Below are 27815 nucleotides of genomic sequence, written 5' to 3'. Positions count from 1 at the left end.
TATTTTGTGACTCACCTGACCCTCTAATATTTTTTAAGTCTAAAAAATGACCGTAACATTTATAAACTGGAATAAATATACCATTTACCGTTAGACGAAGGATATATTTGTAGCGTTAGGGTTATTTTTGAGACTCGAAAACATTAGAAAAATGCTAATTATATATCACATCAGCCGAGTTAATGTTAAAAAATGCTACCGTTAGACGAATGATATATTTATTCCATTTTAATAATGTTAGGTCATTTTTGAGACTCAAATACATTAGTGAGTCAGGTGAGTCAGAGAATAAACATTAGCTAATTTTTGTACCATAACCCAAGATAAAATCCTACTTCACTGATCAATACACTACTCAGTGTTACACCAAATTTAAACCCACTGAAATATCAATTAAAATAATAAGAATCGTAAATCGCTTGGAATCTTCGTCTCAGTCCTCACATACCTTTTATATAAACTGCCCCAATTCTAATCAATTTTTAAATTTTTTTGGTGAGATTTCATTTGTTAATTTTTTTCATTAATTTTGCTTGACCAACAATTCACCTCAAAAAAAAAAAAAAAAAAACACAATCCAAAAATAAGAAAGTTTTCGTCCTTTTTGGCTTATCGAAATCACGTTAAAAAAAAACCACAACAAAAACCTAATTAGTGCTAGCATGTAGTTTTCTCTCATACGATCAAAAAAAAGTTGCGGGTTTTACTGGGTTTAGTTAGTTAGTATCTGGGTAGGTTTTAGATTTGAGAAAAGGGTTTGTTTTGTTTAATAATCTGTCTTTATTTGTAAAGTTTTAAATTTGATTTGAATAGTGTGCGCGTGATTCAGTGAATCCATCGATGACGGTGGCTACAGGTTCTTGTAAGAGCCGTGATGATAAGGCATGGCCACCTGGGTTTAGGTTTCACCCAACCGATGAGGAGCTGGTGCTTTATTATCTCAAGAGGAAAATTTGTAGGAGGAGATTAAGGCTTGATATTATCAGAGAGCTTGATGTTTATAAATGGGATCCTGAGGAATTACCCGGTATTCACTTGTTAGATTATATAGCCTTTTGATTTCTATTTGTTTCTCTGTTCTTGTTTTCTTGGATGTGTTTTTTTGATTTTGTTTGATTAATAGATCTGCAATCATGTTTTATGCAATTTTCTGGCGGCTTCTGCTTTATTTTTTTGTGTTTTTGTGGGTTGACTTTGTTGTTTTAGATGAAATCATGAGAACTTTGTTTTCTGTTACAGCCTGAGATGATATCATATGATGCTATTTTAATTTTTTTTATATGAATTATATAGCAATGGTTTGCCTTGAACTGGATTTCTGTTGAACTAACCTTGTCAAAATATTTGGGTACAGAGAATGATGTCAATATGAGTTCTGCTTTATTCGGGTATGTTTATAAAGTTATGTTTTATCCCTTGGTTTTTTCGTGTATTGGAGACCTAACTTGTACTTGATTTTTGATTGAGCCTGTGTTAAAGGGTGCTGGCATTCGTAGAATTTAGAATTGATGGAGTGGTTTTGTAATGCGACAATGTTGAGATGTTTTCTTTGTTTGATGATTGCCTTTTCATTTTTGGGCCGGTATTGATTTTAGTTTGTTTAATAAGTATGGGAGCATTGTTGGTACTTTGTGTCTAACAAAGTGAATTTGTTTTTCAGGGCAATCCATATTGAAGAGCGGAGATAGGCAGTGGTTTTTTTTCAGTCCAAGGGATAGGAAGTATCCTAATGGAGCTAGGTCAAACAGGGCTACCCGACAAGGGTATTGGAAGGCAACCGGAAAGGATCGAAATGTCACTATGAATTCTCGGAATGTTGGAGTAAAGAAGACTCTAGTTTTTTATAGAGGTCGTGCTCCTAGTGGTGAGAGGACCGACTGGGTCATGCATGAATATACTTTAGATGAAGAGGAGCTCAAGAGGTGCCCAAATATTAAGGTATTCAGCTAGATATTTTGTTGCTCGCTTGGTCATTCTTTGAAATTTCATTCTAATTGACACCGGTTTCTTATGGCAGGAGTATTATGCACTTTACAAGGTTTACAAGAAAAGTGGACCCGGTCCAAAAAATGGTGAGCAGTACGGAGCACCTTTTAAGGAAGAAGATTGGGCTGATGATGAATGTTTGGTTGTGGATAAGTTTGTTACTCCTGTTAACCAGGCTAATATAGTAACACCACCTGTTGTTGATAACACCAAGACTAGTACTCAAGTAGATCCGCAATTAAACGATTTTGAGAACTTCATGAAACTGATTGCTGATGAAGATCCAGTTGACCTGCCAGTGATCACTGATTATATTAATAGCCTACCGAAGGTCAGTTGCATGTTGATTTTTTTTATTAATTTAGTGGTGAATGGTTCTCCATTTGACATTCTTTGAATTTAGCTACTGCTGTTTTTTGTTCTAATTAGTTTGATATCAGTCTGAGGCTGGTTTTGTACCTTGGTGCAAATCTGGAAATTATAATTGGTGAGATATAAACTATTTAAGAAGTTCATCAGAAAAGTAATATTGTTCTATCATGTGCACATTTTTCAATTAATTTCCATCAATATATGTTTTATTGATTTATGCAAAAAATTCTTACAGGTTACTTGTGATGAAGAGACCCAAAGTACACTCATGGATCCCTCTATCAGAGAAATCACCTTTGTTGAGCCAATTTCAGCATCACCTCCAAGTTGCGAGCAGTATGATGTGCAGGCCAACCAGACTGCTACTTCTAAACTGCATTCATTGGAGGCACCTGAAATCTCATCTGTTCCTAGTAACTCTGAACAGGTGCCCCACTTTTGTGAAGAAGATTTTCTTGAAATTGATGATCTCATGGGCCCTGAACCTGCTTTATGCAAGGCTGAAAACCCTGGAGAGTGCTTGGAGGTTGATGATTTTGACGGACTGGCTGATTTTGATCTATACCATGATTCCGCCATGTTTTTTCGTGAAATGGGGCCTGCTGACCAGGAGACAGTTTCACATGTAAATCAAGTTGGTTTCGGGCCGCAGCCCCATTCAATGGGAAATCAGGTGGAGTACCAGGGGCAGTCACATTTCATGGGAAATCAGGTGGAGTACCAGTCGCAGTCATTTTTCATGGAAAACCAAATGGAGTGCCAGCCAGAGCCACATTCAATGGCAAACCAGATGGGCTACCAGATAGAGACCCATTCGTCAGCGAACAATGTGGATTACATGTATGCCGAAACATTTGGTGCTGATGAGCTGTGGTTGAATGACCTGACAACTGATGTGTTTACTACTCCAGAACCAGTTCAAGGAACTCTTTCTCAACCTAATCCAGGTATAAATGGTTTAAAATATAAGCGTTCTCTTTCGCCACTTGGTGTATTATTTCACTGAATTGCTTATTTATCTGTGACGAAGTAGCTGTCACAGTAGCTCTTCCCTTCAGAGCTCTTGTTCAGATCGATGGTCCTCAGGCCTCCATGAAAATGGGACTTTGAGCCAGATTCCAAGAGCTCTTCTAGTACAAGTACTTATATTTATATAGTATTATTGAATCTGCTTGTGAAAAATCTTATGATATGTAAAACGTTTCGCTGTAATTCGGTCATGTTCAGGTATGAGTTCCGAAACTAAACCTACCGGAGCTAATCAAAATCAAAACGGCGGTGAGGAAGAGGACGGCTCTTCTAGTTGGATCTCGTCCACCTTGTGGGGCTTTTTGGAGTCGATACCAACTACTCCGGCATCAGCTTCGGAAAGTCCTTTGGTAAACAAAGCTTTCGAGCGAATGTCGAGTTTCAGCAGGATGAAATTAATAAATGTGAGGAACAGCAGTATTAGTGGTGATAATGTGATTATCCGCAATGGTAGTGCAAATGCAAATGCACGGAGGGATGGGGGAAGTGGAAATAGAGGGTTTATTATACTGTCTATTCTTGGAATATTATGTGCGGTGTTATGGGTTATAGTAGGAGGAGTTAGATTTTTGGGGAGAGCTATCTTTTCATGAAATTATATCATAGCTTCATCTATGGCTTAGTTCTAAGGATTAATCTAATTTTCTGATGTGAAATTGGAATGTAAAGAGTTAAGTTTTTTTTTTTTTTTAGTATATATGCAAAGTAAGAAGTATTATTATTATTAGGCCAATTGCATATTTATGCTCCCGTTACATTCAAGTCTTTAGTTACTTGCACATCTGGATTAAGGGTGTAATCGTTTTAACACTTGATTTAAAGCTTAAATAGAAGGCCTAATGTCTTAAAAAACTCCGACCTTTTAGCCCCTTTTCAATCATACTCTGACGTTGCAAATTTGTCAATTTTACCCTATTTTGCATTTTTGTGTTTCAATTGTACCCTGAAAAATTAAATTAACGTCTTTTGCGTTTGGAAATTTGATTAAAACATTCCACATGTCTCGTATATATTAATTGTATATTTATAAAATTTAGTTAAATTAATTAAAAATTTAAATTAGTGTTAATTTGATTATGGTTTTTAGTTAGTTTTTAAAAATAAAGGACTTATTTGTACTTTTTTGAATAAAAAAGAATTTAATTTCATGTTTAGACTTAATTAATTGAATGATTTCATCATTTAAGTAAAAAAATTAACAAAAATTAAAATATTGGGGTACAATTGAAAACGGAAAATTCCAAAGTGGGTAAAATTGACAAATTTTCAACGTCGGGGTAGAATTGAAAAAAAGTTTAAAGGTGAGGGGTTTTTGAGTGATTAGGCCTAAATAGAATTGTCATATTTTTAATTAACTTCTCCATCTCTCTCTTATGTTTAAAATTGATGTTATTTTTGTTCTCGTAATTTCTTCTCTCTTTTTGTTATATCAAATTTTTAGGATTTTTAAGTAACAATAAGGATCATAAATGATTATATAATACAGACCGCCAACATTAAGGGTTGATTATGAGGTTCATAGCTGGATATATAAATTGAGAAGTTTGTGTTTGTCCATAGATTAGTGTTATGAATTTGGTTTATTGTAATCATATTATAGTAATTAGTTTGAGTTTGTTGAGATGCTTTACTGATTTTAACAAGTCAATGTGAATTGTAGTTTTTACATGTATGGAATCTGTAAATTTTTGGCTACATAGTTGGAGTTGTCTCTTTTGAATATCACTTTTGACTCATGATTTTTCAAGTGCCTATGATAAACATCATGTGCACAAAAAATATCTTTCAATTGCCATGACTCATGGTCACTAGCCAATTCTGATTTCAAACTATGACCGGTCCGGTCAAAATTATTTCAAACTCTGCCTAAAACCGGGGGTTAGGGATAACATCATTACAACGGAGGATAGTTACCTCACGAGACTATGAAGGATTCGTAAGAACAATTTTTCAATCATAATATCATATCTTTAATGTTTTCTCATTTTCTTTATACTCTCTTTTTTGTTGTGAGTTTATTTTGCATGTAATTATACTTCCATAACCATTGTATTTTTACAGGAGTCATCATTTTTAAGTTATTGGTACACAAATATAAATAGAGAAATGGCATGTAAGTAATTTTTTTATTAAAAATATTTTTTTTATTTTAATAATTTAATATTTTTAGTAATTAAATTAATAAGTATTTATATAGTACATGAATTTACAAATATAGCATGTATTGATAAATTAATATAATGGTGAAGTTAGATTTAAAAATACTCTATCTATTATTTATTTAATATTAAATTATAATTAAAATATAATCTTTATTTTCTTTATTTTTAACGATAAAAATTAAAGCGTAATTTTTGTTGTTGTATCCGCTATGTATTGGAAGTGCATCGAAAATGTATGAGCGTTTGAGATATTAAAGATATATGTGTGTATTTTTAAGGTAAGATAATTTTGTTTGAATTTATTGGGTATTTTTAAAAATTAGTAAATAATGGTGGGTTTCCTTATTATAAAGAAATAAATATTTGTGTTAAGCATTGATACAGAATCACACATCTGTTCCTAACAAAACGTTGCGAGTTGTCGTAGGTAAAAGGGTTAAAGTAAAGTTGGTCGTGAAGACAGTCACTAATTCCATTCACAATTTTGTTTCCCGATCACACTAACACATCAAACCCATACAAAACCAGAATTTCTGTTCATACTTCTGAAGCAAAGCCCAATTGAATTAATTATTGAACGACTGCGTTTTTGTTTTGATTGAAGAGCAAGAAGGTAGAAGAAGATGAAGCACTGCTTCACCGCCTTCTTCTTCTTCTTCTTTCTTTTTTGAATTAATGGCTTCCAATCCTCGTTGCTGCGTTTTTGGTAAAAACAAATTCTATCTTTAAGCTTCTAGTTAGCCAATTTGGTTATTGAATTTAAATTTTGCTGCTGCTGATTGATTTTTTCGAGTTTTTTATTGAATTGCTTATTCATTAGTTGTTTTTGGAATTTTTTGCAGTTGGAAATATACCATATGATGCTACTGAGGAGCAGCTCGTTGATATTTGTAGAGAAGTTGGGCCTGTTGTCTCCTTCAGGTCACCATTAATTTTACACTTTTAATTCGTTTTAGATACCGTTAAACAATTGCAGTTCTAATAGAGCCATTGCTTCTAATTTTAAGCTGTAGATTATCAAATTGTTGTTTTTTTCTTCCTGATTTTAAGGAACCAGCGAAGTTATTTACTTTGTTTCTAATTTTTTATGTTTTAGTAAAGGTCTGGTTTTGACTTGATTCGATCGTAAAATAAGGCAAACGGTTTAAGGAACTCTCAAGTTAAGGAACACATTATGGTATTAGTTTGGTTTATTGGCACTTTATTTGCTAGTTGGTAAAGTTGCTCAGGAAATGAATATGGGGCTTGATAATATTTTATTTATACTTATGCTGTTATAAAACTGTTAAGTGCTTGATGGAGAATATGAAAATACTCTTTCAGATTAGAGTTTATTTTGAGAAATAAAAGTCACATTTTGATAGGGAAAGACGGAATCAAGGGAAACAGTCTAGTGTATTAGCTTGTAAATATTGATAGTTCTTAATATTCTTTTTAGTGCCTATTTGCTAGGGAAATATTACAGTCTGTATTTTAACAAATAAATGATAATTCAAAATCTTCATGGTTTATTTATTAATTGTAGAATGATCATAAACGGCGAGTTAACTAGTATGCCATGTCCTGTAAATCCAGTCTTTCCCCCCTATAATAGATATAATATTCTCTGTCTAAATTATTAATTTTTATTTCAGGTTAGTCATTGATAGAGAGACAGGGAAACCAAGAGGTTATGGATTCTGCGAATATAAGGACGAAGAGACGGCGCTAAGTGCTCGTCGAAATCTCCATGGTTATGAGATTAATGGTAGGCAGTTGCGAGTTGATTTTGCTGAGAATGACAAAAATGCCGACAAAAACCGTGAACAGGTATAGCTCTTTGTTCTTTAAGGGATATGTTATTTCTGTGCGCTTATTGCCTGTAATACTTTCTCTAAGATATTGTCGTGTTCTAGAAGAAACTTGTTTCAAAAGTGGATTCAGTTGCTGCTAAAGTACATATTGTATTCTAGTCCCAAATTGGAGAAAGCGTGCTGATTGTCCTGCTATTTACTGCTTGTCTTTGTGATATGTTGATATATTTATTTTACATCTAAATTATTAATGTATCAAAAGCTGTATTAAGATTTGATTCAATAACTGCCTGCTGTGGGCATGTTTGTGCAGCTACTCGTCTTGCAACACAAGTTAAAGTGGGTGGTTTAAATTATCTTTTTTCTTTATATTTATGTGGGAAGGTGAAACCATAATCATAAAATTATTTCCCAGTTTTAGTGGACCAATTTATTTGAGATGTCTGCTCAGTGAGAAAAGTTACCAATTATGTTTTGATGTTTTATAAGTGAATCGATGAAGGTTTTACATGAGAACTACATGTAGTGCCCAATTTGATGGATTATGTAGATATGGGTTATGATATGTATATGAAGTGTCATATAGTTATCAGCATGGCCGCTTCTTAACTTTCATTTACCTCAAAACTGCTTGCAGATCAAAGAGTTTTTCATGATTGCATTCAGTAGATAACCAGCTTAAATTGATGGTTGAAAGGCAGCCATTGGATATGGAACTGTTGAAAATAGAATTTTTCTGTTGACAATTGGATCGTACAATACATATTTTTAACAGTGTGTGATCTTCCTTTTCCTTCTCATTGCTTGTTCTTCTGCTTTGAGTCTGTTTTGTTTCTTGTGTTTTGTTTTCATCATATATGAACACTTATATTGATTATGCTTTACTTGCAGGGTCGTGGGGGACCTGGACTTGCAGACCCTCAGAAACAAGCTGGGGGTCCAGCAATTGTTGGGGAATCTTCTCATCATCAACCAATTGGTCTACATATAGCTTTAACTGCTGCAACTGTCATGGCAGGAGCTTTAGGTGGTGTTCAGACTGGCATGCAATCAAATTTAAATGGTTTACAGAATCAATCAGCATTAGTTAGTGACCCACTAACTCTTCATTTGGCCAAAATGTCTAGGAGTCAATTGAATGATATCATGTCCGAGCTGAAGGTATACACTTAGATTAACCTCGTACTCACCCTGTTTTTATGGATTGCTTGTATTGTTGAATAAAATATCTGAACCTATTCTACTCAGGTCATGGCCACACAAAACAGGGAACAAGCTCGCCAGCTATTGCTTGCAAGGCCACATTTGCCAAAAGCTCTTTTTCAGGTACTTTTCCTTTGTTAATTGTTCTAACTTTAGAAATAGAGGGTAATTTGTCTATTTCTTTTTGAAGTCATTTATACCGGCACTTATTTTTCCCGTTGGATAAAAGGGTGTCTTTTCTGTTGCTATATATACACATAGTTTCACGGCAGAATCCTCACTATGTATTTTTTTTACAGGCACAGATAATGCTAGGAATGGTGACCCCACAAGTGGTTTGTTAAATACCTCAAAGTATAACTTAGTTTTGTTCTAAGTGAACAGGAATTATGGCTTACTGAATATTGAATGTTGCAGTTACAGATGCCAAATATTCGGCAACCTCCAGGTCAACCTGCAGGCCGTCCCTTACAAGAAACTCATCAGGGTCAGCAGCCAGCAGTCCAAACTCTTCCTGGGTTACTATCTATTGCACAGAGGATGCCATCTAGCTTGGTGTCTAAAATGCAAGAGGGCGAGTTTTCTTCTGCCTCTCAAAAATCTTTGGTACAAAATCAATTTTCCTTACCTCTACAACAAATTCAGCCTCGAAGCCAGGTTCCACTACACCCTAATACCAATATTCCTCGACCAGTCTTATTGCCAGGCCAATCTGGAGTGCCACCTGTTACTCCTGTACTATCTGTGAGACCACAAATTCAGGTGGCCAATTCTTTATCTTTGAACCAGAAAATACCACCTTCACTGCTACAACACATGGGACAACAGGTTGGAACTGCAAATTTTGGGCGTTCTTCTCAAATGGCTCTTCCAAATGTAGCAATGGAATCAACTGTTTTACCTCGACCTCTTACATCAGATGCTGCATTCCAGGTAATGAAACCTTTCTAGCACCATTTAATAAAAAATTTACTCGAGATGAATGCTTTGATGAGCCGTAGATAATCTGCTAAGGATTTCAGTCAAATCCCTTAGGCTAAGGAAAGTTTGGATAAGCAGGAAACAGTGTTAGATAGGGGATATGCTCAACATGTTCTGGCTGGGTTAGGTTAGGTTCCTGGGCTGTACTGAGTTGCTAGTAGCAACTCATGCCTAATTTTTTTCGCTTGGGTGTTAGCACATGTGTAATATATGCTCAAACAATGAAGCAAATGTTTTTATTTTGCAGGAGTGGAAAAAAGTAGGTGATTGTTTCTTACATGCTCATAAATTTGGGCTTCACCTGATTGTATATTATATCTATTATTTCTTTGTTGCTTGTGTTGGAAAGAAACATTTACACTTTGTTTGAGTGGGGAGAAATAGGTGAAACAAAAATAAAGGAAAAAAAATAGGAGAGAGATATTGAACCTTGTCTACAATGGAGAGAAGCGAAAGGAGAGAAAACTATCAAGTCCTGGCATACCAACCAGCATCTCCCAAACTATTTAGATCGAGAGTGGAAGTAACAGCCTTACCAAAAATTGAATGGCATTTTTTTTTCTTTTGAAATATTCATTCTCTTTGTTTTGCTTTCATCGAAGCAAGAGAAAATACAAGAAGTTTTTTTACTTTTAACTTTCATTTCAACAAATTTAACTTCCTTTTCCTATCCATTTTCACAAGGTAGCATATGATTTATGTTGATGGCTGCAATTTTTGTAATATGCGTTGTTTATACGTATTGATATTGATTAACTAATGTATTCGTAGAGCAGCGTGGACCCTCGAAGTCATCAGGCATTTCAGAGGCTGCTAATGTTGGTGATAGATCTATTAAACATCCTGATAACGCGGTTCAGATCCACAGAAGTAACGCATATGTGGACACGCAAACAAACATATTTAATGGTTCTAAAGAACCAACAAGTCGCCCTACAAAGCTACTGAAATTAGATGAAGGAAGGAGCATGTCTTTTCAACCAAGTGCCTTAAATGTGTCTAAATCTGGGCCTGCCCAAGCGTTTACAGTTAGTTCGGTACCTGCAAACGCACCTAAGCAAGAAGAGTTGCAAAATTCTGAAAAACAGGGTTCTCGGGTAATGTCTCTATCATCTACTTATTCTTTTCAATTTTCATTGGGCAGTTTGATCTTCAAAATTACAAATTGTCACCTCTTCAAGATATTTTTAGTAACTATCATCTGGTCAAACATGCATTTTCCTGTTGTCATTTCTATGCTCATAACTTCACAGGTTGATTCACCCTTCTAGTAAATTAAGCTGTGAATCATATTTCTATTTTCTACTAAGTCTAACAACAGATTCAAGTGATAATTGAAGGAAAGTATTGGTGGGGAAGGAGTTGAGCAGTATTTTTCAAAGAATGCAGCTTTTGTTTGACCTCCTATGGGAAATTCTGTAGAATTCGCAAATCCAATTCTAGTATGTTCAGGCTAACCGTCAAGCATGCTGTAGACATGCCCTCATAATTTTTACATATTGATTCTATAGAGGATTTTTTTGTTCAATAGCTGGACAATTGGGCATAATCTATCACCATTAGAATCTAATTTTCTTTCCATGTTTTGGGCTGATTTAACCATTCAGTACTTTTAGAAAGGGAAAAAAAATCTGTATTCTTTAAGTAGTCCAAGCATTGTCCAATATTGACTAATTTGATTTTAGTCAAATAAACTTAGACGCAGAGATCTCGACAGTAATAAGCTTATAATGATCAATGCAATGCCTTTTTGCTGAAAAAAGAAAACAAAAGAACTGCTGCCAATCCAAGTTTTTAAGAATATCTTTATGTAACAAAATGTTGAAGAATCACGGGCAGATTGCAAGATCCCGTTGTCAAAATAGAAACATTTTTATGTTGGTGGAGTATATGCCTTGCTAGGTGGCAGGGTATAACTATGTAAAGCATGATGGACATGTTAATTTTAATGATCGATCATATCAATTTTTCGATCTTCAGAAGATAATATCAACCAAATCGTGCTCCTGGGCATACGAACTATGTCGGAATGGATCCAATTGGATATTAGTTGAATTATTTCTAGAATTTTGTGAGAATCTCAGGATTTTCTGTTGTAACATGATGCATCTTCTCTATTTCCAGCAACATTTTGTTTATCTGCATGCATTGCATACACGAGGGATGATCTTTTGCGATACTACGATGTTTAATGTAAAACTCTTTGTGGTTTTTTTCCCGATGCATGCTCACTATATTCTACTTCCTCACTTGCAGCTTCCACCTGACGTGGAATCTGTGTTATTAGAGCAAGTGATGAACCTCACACCGGAGCAGTTGAATTCTTTGCCGCTAGAACAACGGCTACAAGTTATTCAGCTCCAACAGGCACTTCGGCGAGATCAGACACAGCCGTCATAACAGGCAAGTCGGTCTCCAATACATTTGTTGTCTGTGATTGCAGGATCCTCCCCAGTTGGAGGGAAAGTTCCCGCAATTGATTCATCTAAATGGAAAATGCATGTAAATTGACTGTTCCGACAAGGTTCAGTTTGGGATGTGAAATGCACAAGCATTTTACCATCGAGTGTAACATTACTTAGCTTTTTGTTAGCATATGTGAAAGATTAATTAAATTAGAAAGAAAGAAAAGAAATTTTGCATTCTGTTCCCGTTGTCTCGTCTTGGAATTTCGATACTTTCAATATCTTTTTGTCCTTGTTGGAGTTTGAATGTTGTTCCGTCTTTCTTCTTTATTAAGGCTGGTTTAGCCAACTTTTGGCCTTGATTTGTACCATGATTTATGATACTACCAATTTTTTTAAAAAACTTGATTAATTTATTGCTTTAGTTAATTTAATTCTATTTTTGCTACTCATCAATTGTTTGTGCATTCAAATAATCAGTGGCTAGAAGCCCAGTTAAACAATTATTGTCAGATGAAGGTTCGTTTGCTTGCCAAAGTGCAAAATTTATATATTTGATTTTAGGCTTAATCGCTCAAAAATATCTCATCTTTTCAAAATTTTTCGTTCAACATCTTTCAAAATCTTTATTTTTAGTTCATTTAACAACTTTCATTTTTAATTGTAGTCAATTGTCCAAATTGAAGGGGAAAAAGTTCAAATAAATCTCTCATATTACTTCATTTTTAAAATGTATTATGATTGAAATATAAATTGAAATAATATAAATAACATATTTGAACTTTTGTTAAATTCATTTTGGATAATTGGCTGCAATTGAAAGTGAAAATTGAAACATGAGCTAAAATTGAAGATTTTAAAAGATGTGGCCATAAACAAAAAAAAATATCGAAAAGATAAGAGTATTTTTGAGATTATATAGTGTTACATATTGTTTTTAATTTACTAACAATATATATTGCATTACTACTGGAGTTCTACTGTGATTATATAAGGGATAAATTACAGCATTGGTGTCTGAATTTTTTAAATTTTTCTATTTGGACGGTTGAACTTTTATTTCTTTCGTATCAATGTTGACTTTTTTTTAAAAATTATCAAACAAGTGTTTTTACCCGTTGTCCGACTATTGATATGCTAAAAAATGCAAAATAACTTTCATTTTTACTTAAACAATTATAGCTATATTATTTATTAAATTCTTCACCCTTTTATTATTGCCTTCTTAAGGGTTTCTTAAGGGTTTAAGATGGAGGGAATAATCAATTGTATGCCAAATTTGAATTCTTGGAATCATCTTGTTCTTGTTGATGGTGGAAAATCATCTTCTCTCCGCCCATATTATTACTATCTCTACGATCTTTTTTTTATATGTACTTATGTATTTTTAGATCTATAAATCTTTCTATATTTAGAATTTTATTAAGACTTATTATAGTTTTTGTTGAATGATCTTGATAATGTAAGGTGTTGTGAGATAGAAATTTACTTTCTTAGAACTTTTTTAAAAACGAAGATCGGAAAATATGAATCTTCAATAGATCTACCGGTCTGAAGATCTATGTTGAAGATGAGATTTGAAAAGTTTGAAGTTTGAAGATTCAAGCGGTTTCAAGATTGTAGTCTCAATATTTATGATTTGGGTAACCTTTTGATGGTTGAAAAAGCTCTATTCAATGACTGTATCAAACAGCTCTCATCATTATTTTAAATTAGTTCTTTCAATTTGTTGAGAAACTATTTCTTTATGTAATTTTCATTTTATCAATGGAAGTTTTATCCTTTGAAAACAAAAAAGAATGAAGCACTTTTTCTTTTAACAGAAATAGGGTTCGATTGTCAGAGTTTCATTTTGTTAGATGTTAGATACAGAAATAGGGTGTAACCTTACAATCTTCAAATACACTTGAAAATGCTTTAATCATCTAGGCTAGGCTAGGAGTATTTATTTAGACATTTTTTTTGTGACTTTTACTATTTAATAAATTCTTCACCCTTTTATTATTGTTTTCTTAAATGTTGTCCCTTCAATTATTAAATTCCATTTCTTTAACCCCCTACTAAACATTCCCTAACAAATTACATAACACAAGTAATATGCGTATATTCACTAATCACCAGCCAGGCAGCCACGCAAGGTTTTTTTTTTTTTAATAGTTTGGCTGTGTATTTTCTTATTTTTGAGGGACCATTTTAATTTCATCCGGTGACGGAACCAGGAATTCTACATTGAGGGGACCAAAGCACAATACGCTCTATATATGGAGACATAATTTTTAGAAGTTGTGGAGGTCAAAATGCAAAATGTAAAATTTTCTACAATAATTTAGATTTTCTTTTTCAAAGTTGAGGGGGCAAGGGCCCTACCCAACCCCCTCCCTCCGCCATCTATATCTTCATATATATTATAAATTTGATCCTTTAATCGTCTAATGCTGTCCATCGGAATCAAGATACAGATCAGAAATCATGCGTTCGTTTCAATTATGCCAACTACACAATTTTGCTCATCAGCGCCACATAGGCACCACATTAGCAAAATTACATAGTTGGACATTATTGAAACGAAATCATGCATTTCAAATAAAATTAGATATAAAATTTAAATTTTTATGAAACTTTTATAAAAGGTTTGGCCTTTTTTGGCCATTTGGCCTTTTCATTATCATAAAAAAGAAAAAATTTGGTCCAATTTTAGTAAAAAACTAAATATAAATGTTATTGCAAATAAAGTTGTCTAACAATCCATTTAAAATAAACGTAAATAATTCTATAAACTTACAAAATTAAAAAAATTAAATTCTTAAACAAATTTTTATGTCAACCAAATACAACTATATTCATTTATAAATGAATTTCAGAGAATTTTATAAAATTCATTCCCCGAACACAGAATCAATGTAATGCAGATGTGAAAGTAAAATGACACTGATTAAAGTTACTAATAACAATTACTCCCCACAATATTCAGTAATATTTTACAAAAATATTAAGAGTTAATTCCTAAAAAAATCACGAACTTTACACAAAGTTTCATTTTAATCATGATCTTTAAAAGTTGCCATTTAAAGGCACGAACTTTCATTTTGTTTCAAATCTATCATTTCAGTGTATTTTTTTTAACTAAATTCTTCAATAAACCATTAATGAAAGACCCAAATTATAAATCGACATCAAATCTTATTATCTTTTAGTTAGAGTATATAGGATTAGGAATTTTTGGTAAGATAAAATACACCGGATTTTACTTTGGCGATAGATTTGAAACAAAATGAAAGTTCGTGCCTTTAAATGACAATTTTTAAAGTTCATGATTAAAATGAAACTTCGTGTAAAGTTTGTAATTTTTTTAGGAATTAACTCAAATATTAACGATAACAATAAAAGCTACCAACAAGCAAATGATATATGAACTTTTAATTGTACCCACATTTATAACATCTTATATTTCTTGCAAACTACACTATGTGATTGGAATTCACTTCCAACCAACAAATTGGAGAACTATGAGATTGAGTAATGGAAGAAAAGAAGAATGTAAAAATCCAAAAAAATTACCCAGATCCAGGTAGTTTTTGTAACTTCTATCCTTGCCTTCTCATTGGAGGGTGAATATGAGCCATGCTTTAATAGTTTATCTACGAAATACAAACTGCCTGATCATGCTTCCCCAAAAAAATAATTTACGTCAAAGAAACATCCGCCTGACAGTCCTAGCAACTGCACGAGAAACCAACCTTCCAGCCAGATCACCAGGCATAAGAAGTAACTGCCGTTGCAGTTCTGGCGGTAACTGTCAGAAAATAAGAACAGCGAGTAGTTAGCAATATAACCTTCTCAAAAAGCACTTATCAATCTATGCGACTTTAAATGATTGGCAGATAACAAAACAATGTGATGAATGGGATGGGATTAGACTAACGCCGTGCTTTGTAGGTATTGTTGTTCCACAGAACTAAGTTCAGACTTCCAGGTTACTAGTACTCCTTCTGTTTCCTTGTAATTGTCCTTTTTTTAAGTTTTTTTTTTCCAAAATATTTGTCCATTACAAGTTTCAGCGACAAATTTCATTTTTTTTTTCATTGTTACCCTTTAGTTTAGTTAGTGGAATAGAGAGAACATTTATTAACATGTGGACTTTTAGTATATCAATGTAAGGTTATTTTGTCATTTAAGCTTTAATGTGTGTTTTGTTAAAAATAGACAATGTAAAGTGGGATAAAATTCAAACAAGATTTTGAATGTTTACAGTATGGACCCAGTATTATTAACGAGTAAACAAACACAAGCTTACCTCGGAAATAACAGAGAGGATAGGCATAATATCCTGAACTGATGAAAGACGATCAAAAATAGGCAATGCTTCTTCCAGGTACAAATTCTGAATCTGGTTTCTGGTACTCCCTTTAACTTCCTATATGATTATTAGTTGCAATATTCAGAAAAATTATATGCTGCGATGGAAAATGGTATGAAATATTATCAAGCAGAAGCATTGTATCCTTCTAGCATTTAAAAGGGATCTTTCAAACATGCATCATTAGTCTTGTCCTCTTAAAGTATGACGTCTTGAAAATAATATTTTTCAGTTGAATTGCTCATAAAGAAGAGAAACATAACAGAGATTATCTTTATTGCCAAATTTACAATAAATTGTTATATAAAGTTTTGTTAAGACTTTCATTCTCCTAGCTGAAATTATTTTCCTCATTTGCAATTCAGCTACAATTGATACATGTAAAATTTATCTTTAAGAAGAGCTCCTAGAAGGCGACAACTTGTTGGTTCAGACAAAACTCGGGAAGCATGATGACAGAAAAAATGAGCTGCTGCAACAGCTACATTTTTCATGTTATTTTTTCAACGTAGCTTCGTAGGAGCAATTCAAAAATCCGGTTCCACAAAAAGAAAAAGGTGACACTCTTTTACTTACTAATTTATGAAACGATATGATGCACAGACTCAGAACAAGGCCAAAAGAACGCTCTTACCATGACAAGACCGCTTTTCATTTGTGAATGTGACCACAGTAGCATGAGGCGACGCAGCGTTCTCAAATTCTTTACGTCTTCCTCGGTCATTGAAGAGGATGAAAGGGGTGTATAAAAGGGTATGCTCGCAGTAGCAGCAGAAGTTAATGAATCAAATGTCACAACCCCTAGTGCATCCAAACCCTGTATATATTTTCAAAAAGCAATTTGAGGCATCATAAACGATCATGCCGATGTGGGTGAAAAAAATGCTTTACTTCAAAGGAGGAAACCAAAGTAAAAAAATTCAGACACAACTTCTCCACATCTCAAAATCAATTGGCAAATAAAGGGAAAGCTACCTGTATGTAAAAGAAATGATAAACAAAGTAAAGGAGAATAGCATGATTCATGAGCAGGGGCAGACCACAGTGCTATTTGCACATTTTAATGGAATTTTTATGGTTTTTGCACTAAACTGCTCAGCAAACATACATGCATAAAATAAGATCCTTGAAAAATATCTTTAACAAACTTGGAAAACCATTCGACTACTTCAATCCTTTTGGGTCCAAGTCCAATGTATATTTAACATGATTTTGAACGGGGCACACACAGCAATATCTTGAGAAAAATATTAATCCCTACTTACGATTAACTTAATTTTAGTGCAAAATATGTTCATGAATGATGTTTAACAGACAACTCCCTTAAGAACTACACTGTAGCATATTAGTTTAATAATAGTCTCATATCACGCATTACCAACAGTAAGTTACAATGAAGTCAGAGTCCTGGAGGAAAGCAAAAATTCCTATAAGCTAGCACATGCGGATCAGGAAACTAATAAACATAGGATGACGACTATGGAGTCCAAAAACTTACCTTAGCAACTTCTTGAAGAATTATTTCCCTCACAAAGGCACCCTGCCAATATATTATATATATAAGAAACATATAGCGGGTGTAGGTCAATAAATTGCTGAAGTAACTAAAACCATTTGAAATTGAATGCCCTATTGCCCTGGCATTTTAGAAAAGAAAAAAAGGTGGAACAAAAGACCTTGTCAGTTAATGTGAAGGAAAGGATTTCCTTAATAGCCACTCGGGCAGCAGACCCTTCCGTCTGTCTTTTATCTAAGGCCCTTTCAGCACGGGCACGCATTGACTGCCACAACAAGGTAATGATAAAATAATTTAATATAACTGAATTATCGGAAGAAAAAAAGAAACAAAAGAGATGGAAAATTTAGATTGATAAGCTCCGAGATATAATTTATTATTAGCAAAAGGAGAAAAATAATAAATTGTGAGTTATCATAAGCACATAGGTAGAAATCTGACAGCCGCTATCAGGAGTTTGGTGACTAGTAAATTCTTTGACTTTTTCGTTTTAGTAGCAAATTCAATGTTCAGATTTAAATAGCTAGAGGTGATCCTCGATTGGACTAAACTCAAAAAAACTCACCTCTGAAAGCAGAGATTCTAGTCGATCAATTCTGAAAGCACCTTCCTGAAAAGGGCCCAAAAGTAGATATGGTTTAGTACAGAATACATAATGAGACTTGCATGTCTGACAATATAGAATATTGCAGATTTGCCTTGTAAAGAAGAGCTTGCAAAGAAGACTTCAGCTTAGGCGAGCTGTCAGTTAGAACTTTTCTAGCAATCCACGGATATGTGCTACTCAAAACTTTGTAATTTGGGTCAAAACCGATAGCAATGCCCTCCAAGACTGCAAGACTGAGACCCAGGAAAAGTTATGTCAAACTTAGGCAGGCTATAATGGTATCTAATCTATGCAATGAGATGAAGATGCATATTGGAAACTGAACCATCAATAACTCTCAGAAAATATTGGTTGTGACAACACAAATACCTCCGAATGACGAGAAAGAAGTATGAAGGTATTTGAAATTTGAACTCGTACCTGCAAAAAAACATTGCTTTATCACTAACCACATCAAAAAGCAATAATCAACACCTTGATGTGAAATCCACCAGAGGATAAATCTGGCAATAATTCTTTTCAGTCTAAGCCTCACTTCCCACTTCCTATCACAATCATCAATTAAATATTTAAATGGCATTTTGGAGAAAGTTAATTTAATTGAGATGCAGATAAGTGAAATAAGAACCACTTCCTAGAGTTTGAAGCATGACATCCAGAGAGCTGAGCAAAATTTATATAAAAACGAATGATAATCCAGATAGCCAATCTTCAGAATCATGTAGTCAACGAATACTGTAGCGGAGAAAAGCATTGCACAAGCACACACAATAGCTACAATTTAATTTAGTTTCCAGAAAGTTAATTTCCTCATCATCACATTCAGTTTCCTAGTTATCATAAGCAATTCAAAGTGATATTTTGTATGGAACAGTAAAAGGTAGAGTAAACTGCAAATGAGAGAATTTCTTGACACCATTGCACATTAGTTATGCATCACTAACGTATCTATCAGCATAAAAGTCCCAGTGAGAGCACTTTACATGGTAGTTCCCAACTTCTCCACAAGGTCTCCAAAACTTATGTTGCGGACTCCTTTTTCAACAGCATTTTGAAAAACACCTGTAGATAAGCAGGTGACAGCAGATAATTAACTCCAAAAATGTTACTTTTGAAAAATAATTCAGAAATTGCAACTATTTGGAATGACAGCTCACACTAATAGCGGACAAATAAAATACAAGAAAGAAAAATAAAGTAAAACAAACCTATTAAAGCTTCTGTAACAGCCTTCTTGTCTGCAGTTGGTGGAAGAAGCCTGTAAGCAGATTGTTATTCAGTTCAGCCTAACAAATACCCAAGTCAATCTAAATAATCTCTTGAGAGATTGGCATAGAAGATCAGTAGTTGATACCCAAGAGTAACAAAGTCATCAGCCAATGCATCAAAATCACTATTTACAAGATGGAGACAAGCTTCAACAAACCCATTACGGAGTTCCTGCTTAAATTCACCCATCATTCCAAAATCTGACATGAAAAGAGACTAAATTAATTCAGCTTGGTATTCGCCCTCTTTGACATATGACAGTTGCATAATGCAGGCTGCACTAATGCAGGTAAAAAGGATGTGAATACAGAACAGAAGTCCAGCCAAAATATACTTCATACTTTACAAGTTTGTAGGAATCCAAGTATTGACCATAGCAGCAACATGATTAATCAACAGCATTAATTTTGTGGCCTAGAATTTGTGTTACAGATGAAATTGAACATTTTCTTTCTGAAGCTTAAGAAAAACAGCCCCTGTACTTAAATATCTGACAGAATTTATTCAGAGTTATTATTTGATATTTTTTCTAATTTGACATGATCTTAATTATTCACAAAAGCAATAAAATTTATTACTAGCACGAGATCATGAAAAAGGCTGGTTTATATGCAAAGTACTCAAACTTTGGAAACATATACCTAAATAAGCTAGTTTCCCATCACATGTACGTAGAAAGTTTCCTGGGTGTGGATCAGCATGGTAGAATCCATACTCCAAAAGTTGATTAAGTGAGCAGTAAACTCCTACCTAGTCAACCCAGAAAAGAGTATCCAACTTAGCCAATGACCCAAATTGTAAAAGAACATAAGTTAGTTCTCAAGACCCACAGACTTGTATTCAGTTCCAACTTTTCAACAAATACCTCAATCAAGTAAATGTCACTTGTTTCTGTCAACTTTTGACCCTACAAAAACGAAACTGAAAATTAAAACATAATAATACAATTGAATAGAAATAAAGCAATATGTTGGTAATGATAGGAGCATATTTACGATTATATATATATTCTATTGATAATTAAATCCAAAGGTATATTCAGTTGATTCAATTAATAATATCTATTAGTCTATGAAACAGAAAGTTCTTGCAGATGGAACTTGCATGGGAAAGTAACAGAAGATATTTTTATCTAGCAGCTACCATGTTCTTGACGGTGACTAAGTGCATTAAAATAGGTGAAACATACGTCTTAAGATCTGGGAACATAATGGGGAAAAACCTACTACAGTCTAGCCTCTTCAGTCTTTGAATTAGTCCTTTAAAAATTAAAAACATTAGTCTAACCTCTTCAGTCTTTAAATTAGTCCTTTAAAAATTAAAAACATTTACTATTTTATAAAATTTCATGAAACCAACTCCTTTAAATAGGAACAATTTACAATTTCTACCATCTAATAATTAATGTAATCTGTAAAAGGTACTCCCTCCGTTATTATTTAGTTGTCGCTTTAGGATAAACTGCTAATACTAAGAAAGTGTTTTCTTTGTCTTAAATTACAAAGATAAAGACTAGTATAACCCTATTTGTTAACTCCACTAGTGAAGAATTTAGCTTTGAAAATTAAATTACTATTTAATGAAGTCATTTAATAAGGTTATATTTGGAATATAATTATAAAAGTTACATAGAGATCCTAAAGTGACATCTATTGATAGACAAATATATTTGTTTATAGCGATAACTAAAAAGAACAGAGGGAGTATATGTATATTAGGTGGAAATATACACCCCTATCAATTAATAATCCATTATACTTTTAGTAATTAGAGATTCTTACAGTCAGTTCCTTAATTTTTTATTGAAGTAATATACTATATTTAAAATATTCTTTTATAAAAATTCTACAAATTAATAGCAACATTAGATGGTGAACCCTAGTATATAATATTATCTATACATTTTCTTTAAGGATCTCACTGAATATGTTGGAGAAAGAAAAAAAATTCCTCGGTTCTTTAACAGCTAAAACTTGGGAACAGCAAATACCTCAATCCATTCCATAACAAGGACCTTACGAGTTGTGTGCTCCATGTACATTTCTGGAACTGAAACATCTTGGATACTGCCATATAGCTTCCTGTTTGAGTATATAATACAATGTTAATAAAAAAAAATTGAGTGTAATGTAGCATAACAGAAAAACACTTGCCAAGCTAAGTAAAATAAATTTCCATCACAGCGAAACTCGAAACCACATAAGACTAAAGCTTGAAAAATTACAAGCCTCCATATCTGAAAGTTAAATACATAAATAAAGCAAGCATCAAAAGTGAATACTAGAAGAGCATAATGTCTCAAGGAAGCAAATGTTATGTAAGCAATAACTATGAAACTCATGCTGCAAGATTATCAAGGCTATTCGCATATTCACAAACTACAGCTATGATTTGTCTATACATCTCAATAAATGACACAAAGGACTAGCAAAAATTAGAAATCTTGAAGGATACGAACACGTAAATGACTTGTTGAGCAATAAGAAACTTTAAACCGGCATGTAAACCACATATTAGAAGACACCAGAGCTACTTGGGAGCCAATTCTCACAGCAAGTAAAACTGACAAGCTCTGAAGAAAAGTGGAGAGATGACTTTTCTTGTTACCTCAGTGAGTTTTAGCTATTCAATTTGGGAGAAATTAGAAAACAACCAAAATTGTGTTTTTAAGAAATAAAAATCCCCTAATTGCCAATGACTATTAAGACATTGGCTTCTACTGTGATTTTGGTATTTTACTTTCCATTTTAAGTTAAAATATAATGCAAGCAGTACAGACTTCAGCCGAGTTAAGTTAATGAAGAATGGTCTTTTTGTTATTTGGTTTATGTTAGAACATAAGGCAAACAGTACAGACTTCAGCTGTATAACTATAAAGTGAGTGGACTTCAATTCAGATTTTGAAGTGTATTGTTTATATCATGTTCCATTTCACAGCCATATTATCTATTTTGGGTGGTGTGTGTGTGTGGGGGGGGGGGGGGGGGGGGGGGGACGGACAAATACTAGGTGGTAAAGTACATAAATAATCTAATAAAAGACGGAAAAATTTCAGTCATAATATTGTTTATATCATGTCCCATTTCACAGCCGTATTATGTATTTTTTTTAAAAAAAAAAGACAATTACTAGGTGGTAAAGTACATAAACAATCTAATAAAAGATAGAAAAGTTCCGTCATTATATTCTACCCGAAAGAAATTGCAGGACTTGATTAATTACCTAAACTTGGTTCCATTATTTGCTTCATTCACATAGTCCATCTCCTGCATTCAATGTGATTTACCTGTATTCAATATGAAGCTCTAAGATATTCCTCAAAATGGCTAAATCTTAAGATATAGATAGTGAAATTGTTTATCAACATTTCAAAAGACACTATCAATTTAAGTGGAATTCCTACAGTAGAATACTCATTAGAGTTCAAAAATCAAAAAGTTATGCTACTCCATCTGATGAAAGAATACTAACTACACAAATGAAAGACTGAGAGACATGCTCTTTTTTTCCCTTCAACTAAAATTATCATTTACATTCAATTAATCCATTTGTTTGTAGCTTTATGTGTTCATTTATTTGATAGAGGAGGATTTAGTCAATTTGTTCAGTCTACTAATTTTAGTATCAGATCAAGGTCGAAAATTTCTTTTATTTTTGTTCACATATTCAGCATTTAATTTACAGCACACCTCTATTCTACAGTTTTTACTTTTTATGCAGAAATTTAAAAAGAAGTTGGGGATATGGATGGCTAAACCAAGTATGCTCATGGAAACTACCAACTGATATGATTGCTATTTGCTATGCATGAGGGTGTCTGTATTTAAGCATAAAAGCAATGAGAGGACAGGCAGAATCAGAAAAAAATTGTGATTAATAATTATGCGAGAAGGGAATAAATATCTACCCGGAAAAGACTTGATGCCCATTCATCAACAATTGCCTGCACATTGAACCATACTTTTATTACCAGAAAAAGTTATACTATAGATAGATACCAATGCTTCAAATTCTTTCATTTCAAGGAAAAACAAAAAGTTATACCTGAAGATCAGAGTTAAATTTTCCAGTTTTCTTCACTACTCCAGCTATGAAACGCAAGATGAGTATATCTAGGGCAATAGCAGCCTGGACTCCTGGCCTTTGTACTTTAATTGCCACAATCTGACCGCTATGAAGCCTTGCTTTATAGACCTACATGTGAGATTTTATGTACGTGCATTTGCGGGAGAGAAAATCAGAGCAGGATATAGAAAAACAATCATTCTCAAAATTATACGCATGACAAATGCATGTATAGTAATGCAAGTAGAATCTCTTCTCAACTGATTTCATAAAAACACAAAAGAAACAAAAGAAAGCACATCACATCATGGCTCATGCACACGCATGCGGAATTCAGTCACGAGGAACGGTATTATATAATCTAAGCCACAAACCTGGCCAAGGGATGCTGCAGCAATAGGCTCAGGGGAAATCTCTGAGAAAACCTCATCTATTGGCAACCCAAGTTCCTGTTCTATTGTAAATAATGCAAGTTCCGATGAAAATGGTGCTATCCGATCTTGCAACAAGGAAAGTTCATCAAGATACGATGGTGGAATCAAATCCTGCATAAAATTAAAGTTACTCACATTAGCCTACTGATTATGTATTCTCATCATAATGTAATCTATTTCATACAATTATAGATATTGTTAGCAAACAGCAATCAATTATTAGAACCTGTAACCTAATTAATATAAAATTAATCATCAGTCTAATTTAACTAAAAAAGAAACTTACAGCTCGAGACGAAATAGCTTGTGCAATCTTTATATAGGCCTGAAAACCAAATTCATGAGCATTAGTTAATCAGTTAAAAAAAAAAAATCAATCTAGCAATCAACATAATAATAACATACAGGTCCAAGTTCTAGCAAAATTCTCCGCAATTCCGCAGCTCTAATCTGCAACCACACACACACGCACAAAAATCCTAAAATTTCAAAGCGTAAGATATAATTTGAAAATTGAACTAAAAGATAATAGTAATTGACTTCAAACCTTGAACATTTGATCGGATTTATCAGCAAAGCTATCTAAGTATCTAGCACCGAACCACCTACCAAAAGTAGTACCGATTTGAAACAATCTACGAATCAAAATCAACGGTTTTTTCTTACAAACTTGAATAATTTTTCCAATGTCGTAATTACTCAATGACTCTGCGTCTTTCTCACTGAGCTCAAATATATATCCAGATTTCTCAGTAAACGCGTCCACGTCCTCACTGTACCCACGGCGGCGGTTCGTAACAGGTTGAGGCGGTGGGAATTGATTAAACGACGTGTACGAACGTCGTTTGGGGCTGTTGGAGGGGAAATTGGCGGGAAATGAGCATAAAAAGGGGAGGGAAGAAGGAGAAAATAGTAACATTTTTAATTGAAATTAAGGATTTTGGATTGTTAGGTGAATTCGAAGTGTAAATTAGTATTGATTAATATATAAGAGAATTGAAATGAGTAGTGTGTGAGAATGGAGAGGAGTAGCGTAGCGTAGGCGATGAATGGTTGAAGAGAGATTGCGTTTCGTGTTACCCTTAATAATAGTATTATATGGCAACGTGGTTTTTGTGATCCCACTTGTGTTATCCTCTTCTCCTTTTCTGTTTTTCTGGTAAATACTCTTTTTATTATTATTATTATTACTATTATTATTATTATTATTATTATTATTATTTACAAAAAATACATAACAAACTATGAGAGCCAAAAAAATAAACGTAAAATTAGCAAAAAAATAAACAGAAATTATCTCTATGATATTCAATTTTTTAAAAAAACTAATAAAATAAACCACATCTAACACTTATAAACACTAATAAAGTTTTAACGTAATTATGAGATCGTTATAAAATATTTCTTTATTGAACATTTTATATGCATAATTTACATGAATAATTAGTAAGTTTATCTTAAAATAAGACATGTGTTAAAAGAAAAATCACAAACAGTAATAAAAATCCACCAAATTCAAACATTGTGCATTATTAGAAAGGCCTAATGTCCTAAAAAACCCAGACCTTTTAACTCCTTTTCAATCATATCCTGACGTTGAAAATTTGTCAATTTTACCCTATTTTGCATTTTTGTGTTTCAATTGTACCCTAAAAAATTAAATTAACGTCTTTTGCGTTTGGAAATTTGTTTAAAACATTCTTCATGTCTCGCATATATTAATTGTATATTTTTAAAATTTATTTAAATTTAGTTAAATTAATTAAGAATTTAAATTAGTGTTAATTTGATTATGGTTTTTAGTTAGTTTTTAAAAATAAAGGACTTATTTGTACTTTTTTGAATAAAAAAGAATTTAATTTCATGTTTAGACTTAATTAATTGAATGATTTCATCATTGAAGTAAAAATATTAACAAAAATTAAAATATTGGGGTACAATTGAAAACGGAAAATTCAAAAGTGGGTAAAATTGACAAATTTTCAACGTCGGGGTGGAATTGAAAAAACAAATACAAAAAAATAAAAAATAGGATTAATTGATTCAATATCTAAATTAATTTAAAAATTAACAAATACAAAAAAATAAAAAAAATTGGCAAAACAAGTCACAACGTTTCATTTTTATAGCGATTTAATTTCAAAGTTCAAAGCATTACAAAACAAATATCAATTTTTTTATTTTTGCAATTTATAGCCCCAATCAGTTTTTCGGCTCTTTTTTTAGGCTACAAAGTGTCAAAACACAAAATGTTAAAATTTTATTTGATTTTTTTTTAAATGTTGATATTTAATATGTCAATACATGTATCTAATATAGTTATCACGTATGCATAAAGTTGTCATAAAACGGTTTGGGCTATAAATTGAAAAAATAAAAAATATTAGAATTTGTTTCATAACGTTTTGAATATTGAAATAAATTGCTATAAAAGTGAAAGGTTGAAATTTATTTTGCAAATACTCAAAAAACAAAAGAGAATGAAAAACTACAATAAAAATTAGGATTAGAAGAAACTAAGAAAACAAAGAAGATACCCGTAAATTAAAATTTCAACTGTACCACTAAAAATAATATGTCATCATTCAAAAAAAATAACAAGTACAATCATTCACATCGAAGTGAAAGTAAAAAACTACATAACAATATCCATGGATGTTTGAGAGAAAGAAAGATCAATTGCAATTTGAAAAAAAAAAATTAGAGAAATAGAAGTTGGAAGATCTCAAACAGAAAATGAAGGTGATGAGAGTAAATAAAATATTATTTGTTTGATACCTTTTGTTTTTAAAATATTGTTTAAGCTAAAGTCGTTGAATATTAAAGCATCCAACTTAAAAAAAAAACGCCACTAAAACATTCACAATATTAAAATATTTAATAAGAAAACTAATCAAATATTTTAATATCGCAAATACTGGCTATTTGTATAACGGCTTATCCCCTTTAAAAACTCCTACTTTTTACCCCCAATTCATTTGCACCCTCACGTTACAAAACCACCAAATATACTCAAATTACGACCTTTCACTTTCAATTGCACCCTCAAATATTAAATTGACCTCTTTTCACTTAAAAATATTCAAATCAATGCTTTAAATTTTAAGATATATTTTAAATAGGGCTTAATGTCTTATTTAAAATAAAAATAAACCTATTCTTTTAAAAATTATAAAACTTAATAATATTTTTTATTTAGTATTAATAAATATATTTATTTTATAAAAATTCATATCCGCAACCACGCGGCCTCTACTTTTCAAAATTAATTAACGAGATTTCGATATATGAATGATTTTGTTGCTACTATCTAACCCGCTAAAAAAAATTATATTTAGTATTTTAAAAAAAATAGATAATTAGTCTAAATACAAACTATTTTAAAAAAATTTAAAATTAAAATTAAAATTCCGCTCGTCTCGTCTTCCTCCATGGAAGACGAGCAGGTCATCTTCCATGGAGGAAGACGACTGTCTTCCTCAGATTTCTGAGGAGGACCATTCGTCTTCCTCAGAGATCTGAGGAAGATGAACGGTCTTCCTCATATCTCTGAGGAAGACCGTTCGTCTTCCTCAGTTTCGTCTTCCTCAGAATAGAGGATGACGAACGGTCTTCTTCTGTTCTAAGGAAGACCAG

General features: G+C 32.8%; 3 protein-coding genes across 4 annotated transcripts; 2 read left to right on the top strand and 1 right to left on the bottom strand.

Moving 5' to 3' along the window:
• Positions 1-488: 488 nt before the first annotated feature.
• Positions 489-4120, top strand: LOC126662107 (NAC domain-containing protein 17-like). Its single transcript, XM_050355997.2, has 5 exons — positions 489-1027; positions 1661-1938; positions 2018-2317; positions 2594-3305; positions 3586-4120. Exons 1-5 carry the CDS (start codon positions 841-843, stop codon positions 3978-3980), a joined length of 1872 nt encoding a protein of 623 aa, XP_050211954.1. The 5' UTR covers positions 489-840; the 3' UTR covers positions 3981-4120.
• Positions 4121-5917: 1797 nt separating this feature from the next.
• LOC126664583 (cleavage stimulating factor 64) lies at positions 5918-12302 on the top strand. 2 transcript variants are annotated; one of them, XM_050357045.2, is made up of 9 exons: positions 5919-6255; positions 6392-6470; positions 7184-7358; positions 8234-8503; positions 8591-8668; positions 8845-8880; positions 8963-9478; positions 10303-10623; positions 11783-12302. In XM_050357045.2, exons 1-9 carry the CDS (start codon positions 6225-6227, stop codon positions 11924-11926), a joined length of 1650 nt encoding a protein of 549 aa, XP_050213002.1. In that variant the 5' UTR covers positions 5919-6224; the 3' UTR covers positions 11927-12302. The 2 variants fall into 2 exon arrangements, with proteins under 2 accessions (XP_050213003.1, XP_050213002.1); XM_050357046.2 differs by lacking the exon at positions 11783-12302 and having other exon boundaries at positions 5918-6255; positions 10298-10617.
• A 3017-nt stretch (positions 12303-15319) lies between these two features.
• Positions 15320-25260, bottom strand: LOC126688055 (uncharacterized aarF domain-containing protein kinase At1g71810, chloroplastic). The gene is made up of 21 exons (XM_050382624.2): positions 24727-25260; positions 24585-24629; positions 24466-24504; positions 24120-24290; positions 23725-23874; positions 23588-23623; positions 22903-22946; positions 21671-21761; positions 20546-20587; positions 20322-20430; positions 19766-19880; positions 19620-19669; positions 19395-19473; positions 18781-18831; positions 18503-18644; positions 18370-18414; positions 17965-18069; positions 17787-17828; positions 16923-17105; positions 16226-16345; positions 15320-15724 (listed from the first exon to the last, which is right to left on the bottom strand). The coding sequence occupies exons 1-21, from the start codon at positions 25096-25098 to the stop codon at positions 15620-15622; spliced, it is 2136 nt and encodes a 711-aa protein (XP_050238581.1). The 5' UTR covers positions 25099-25260; the 3' UTR covers positions 15320-15619.
• Positions 25261-27815: the final 2555 nt, after the last annotated feature.

The sequence above is a fragment of the Mercurialis annua genome, linkage group LG1-X (assembly GCF_937616625.2).
Source record: "Mercurialis annua linkage group LG1-X, ddMerAnnu1.2, whole genome shotgun sequence".
Taxonomy (NCBI): domain Eukaryota; kingdom Viridiplantae; phylum Streptophyta; class Magnoliopsida; order Malpighiales; family Euphorbiaceae; genus Mercurialis; species Mercurialis annua.
This window is presented reverse-complemented; position numbering and strand designations above follow the sequence as displayed.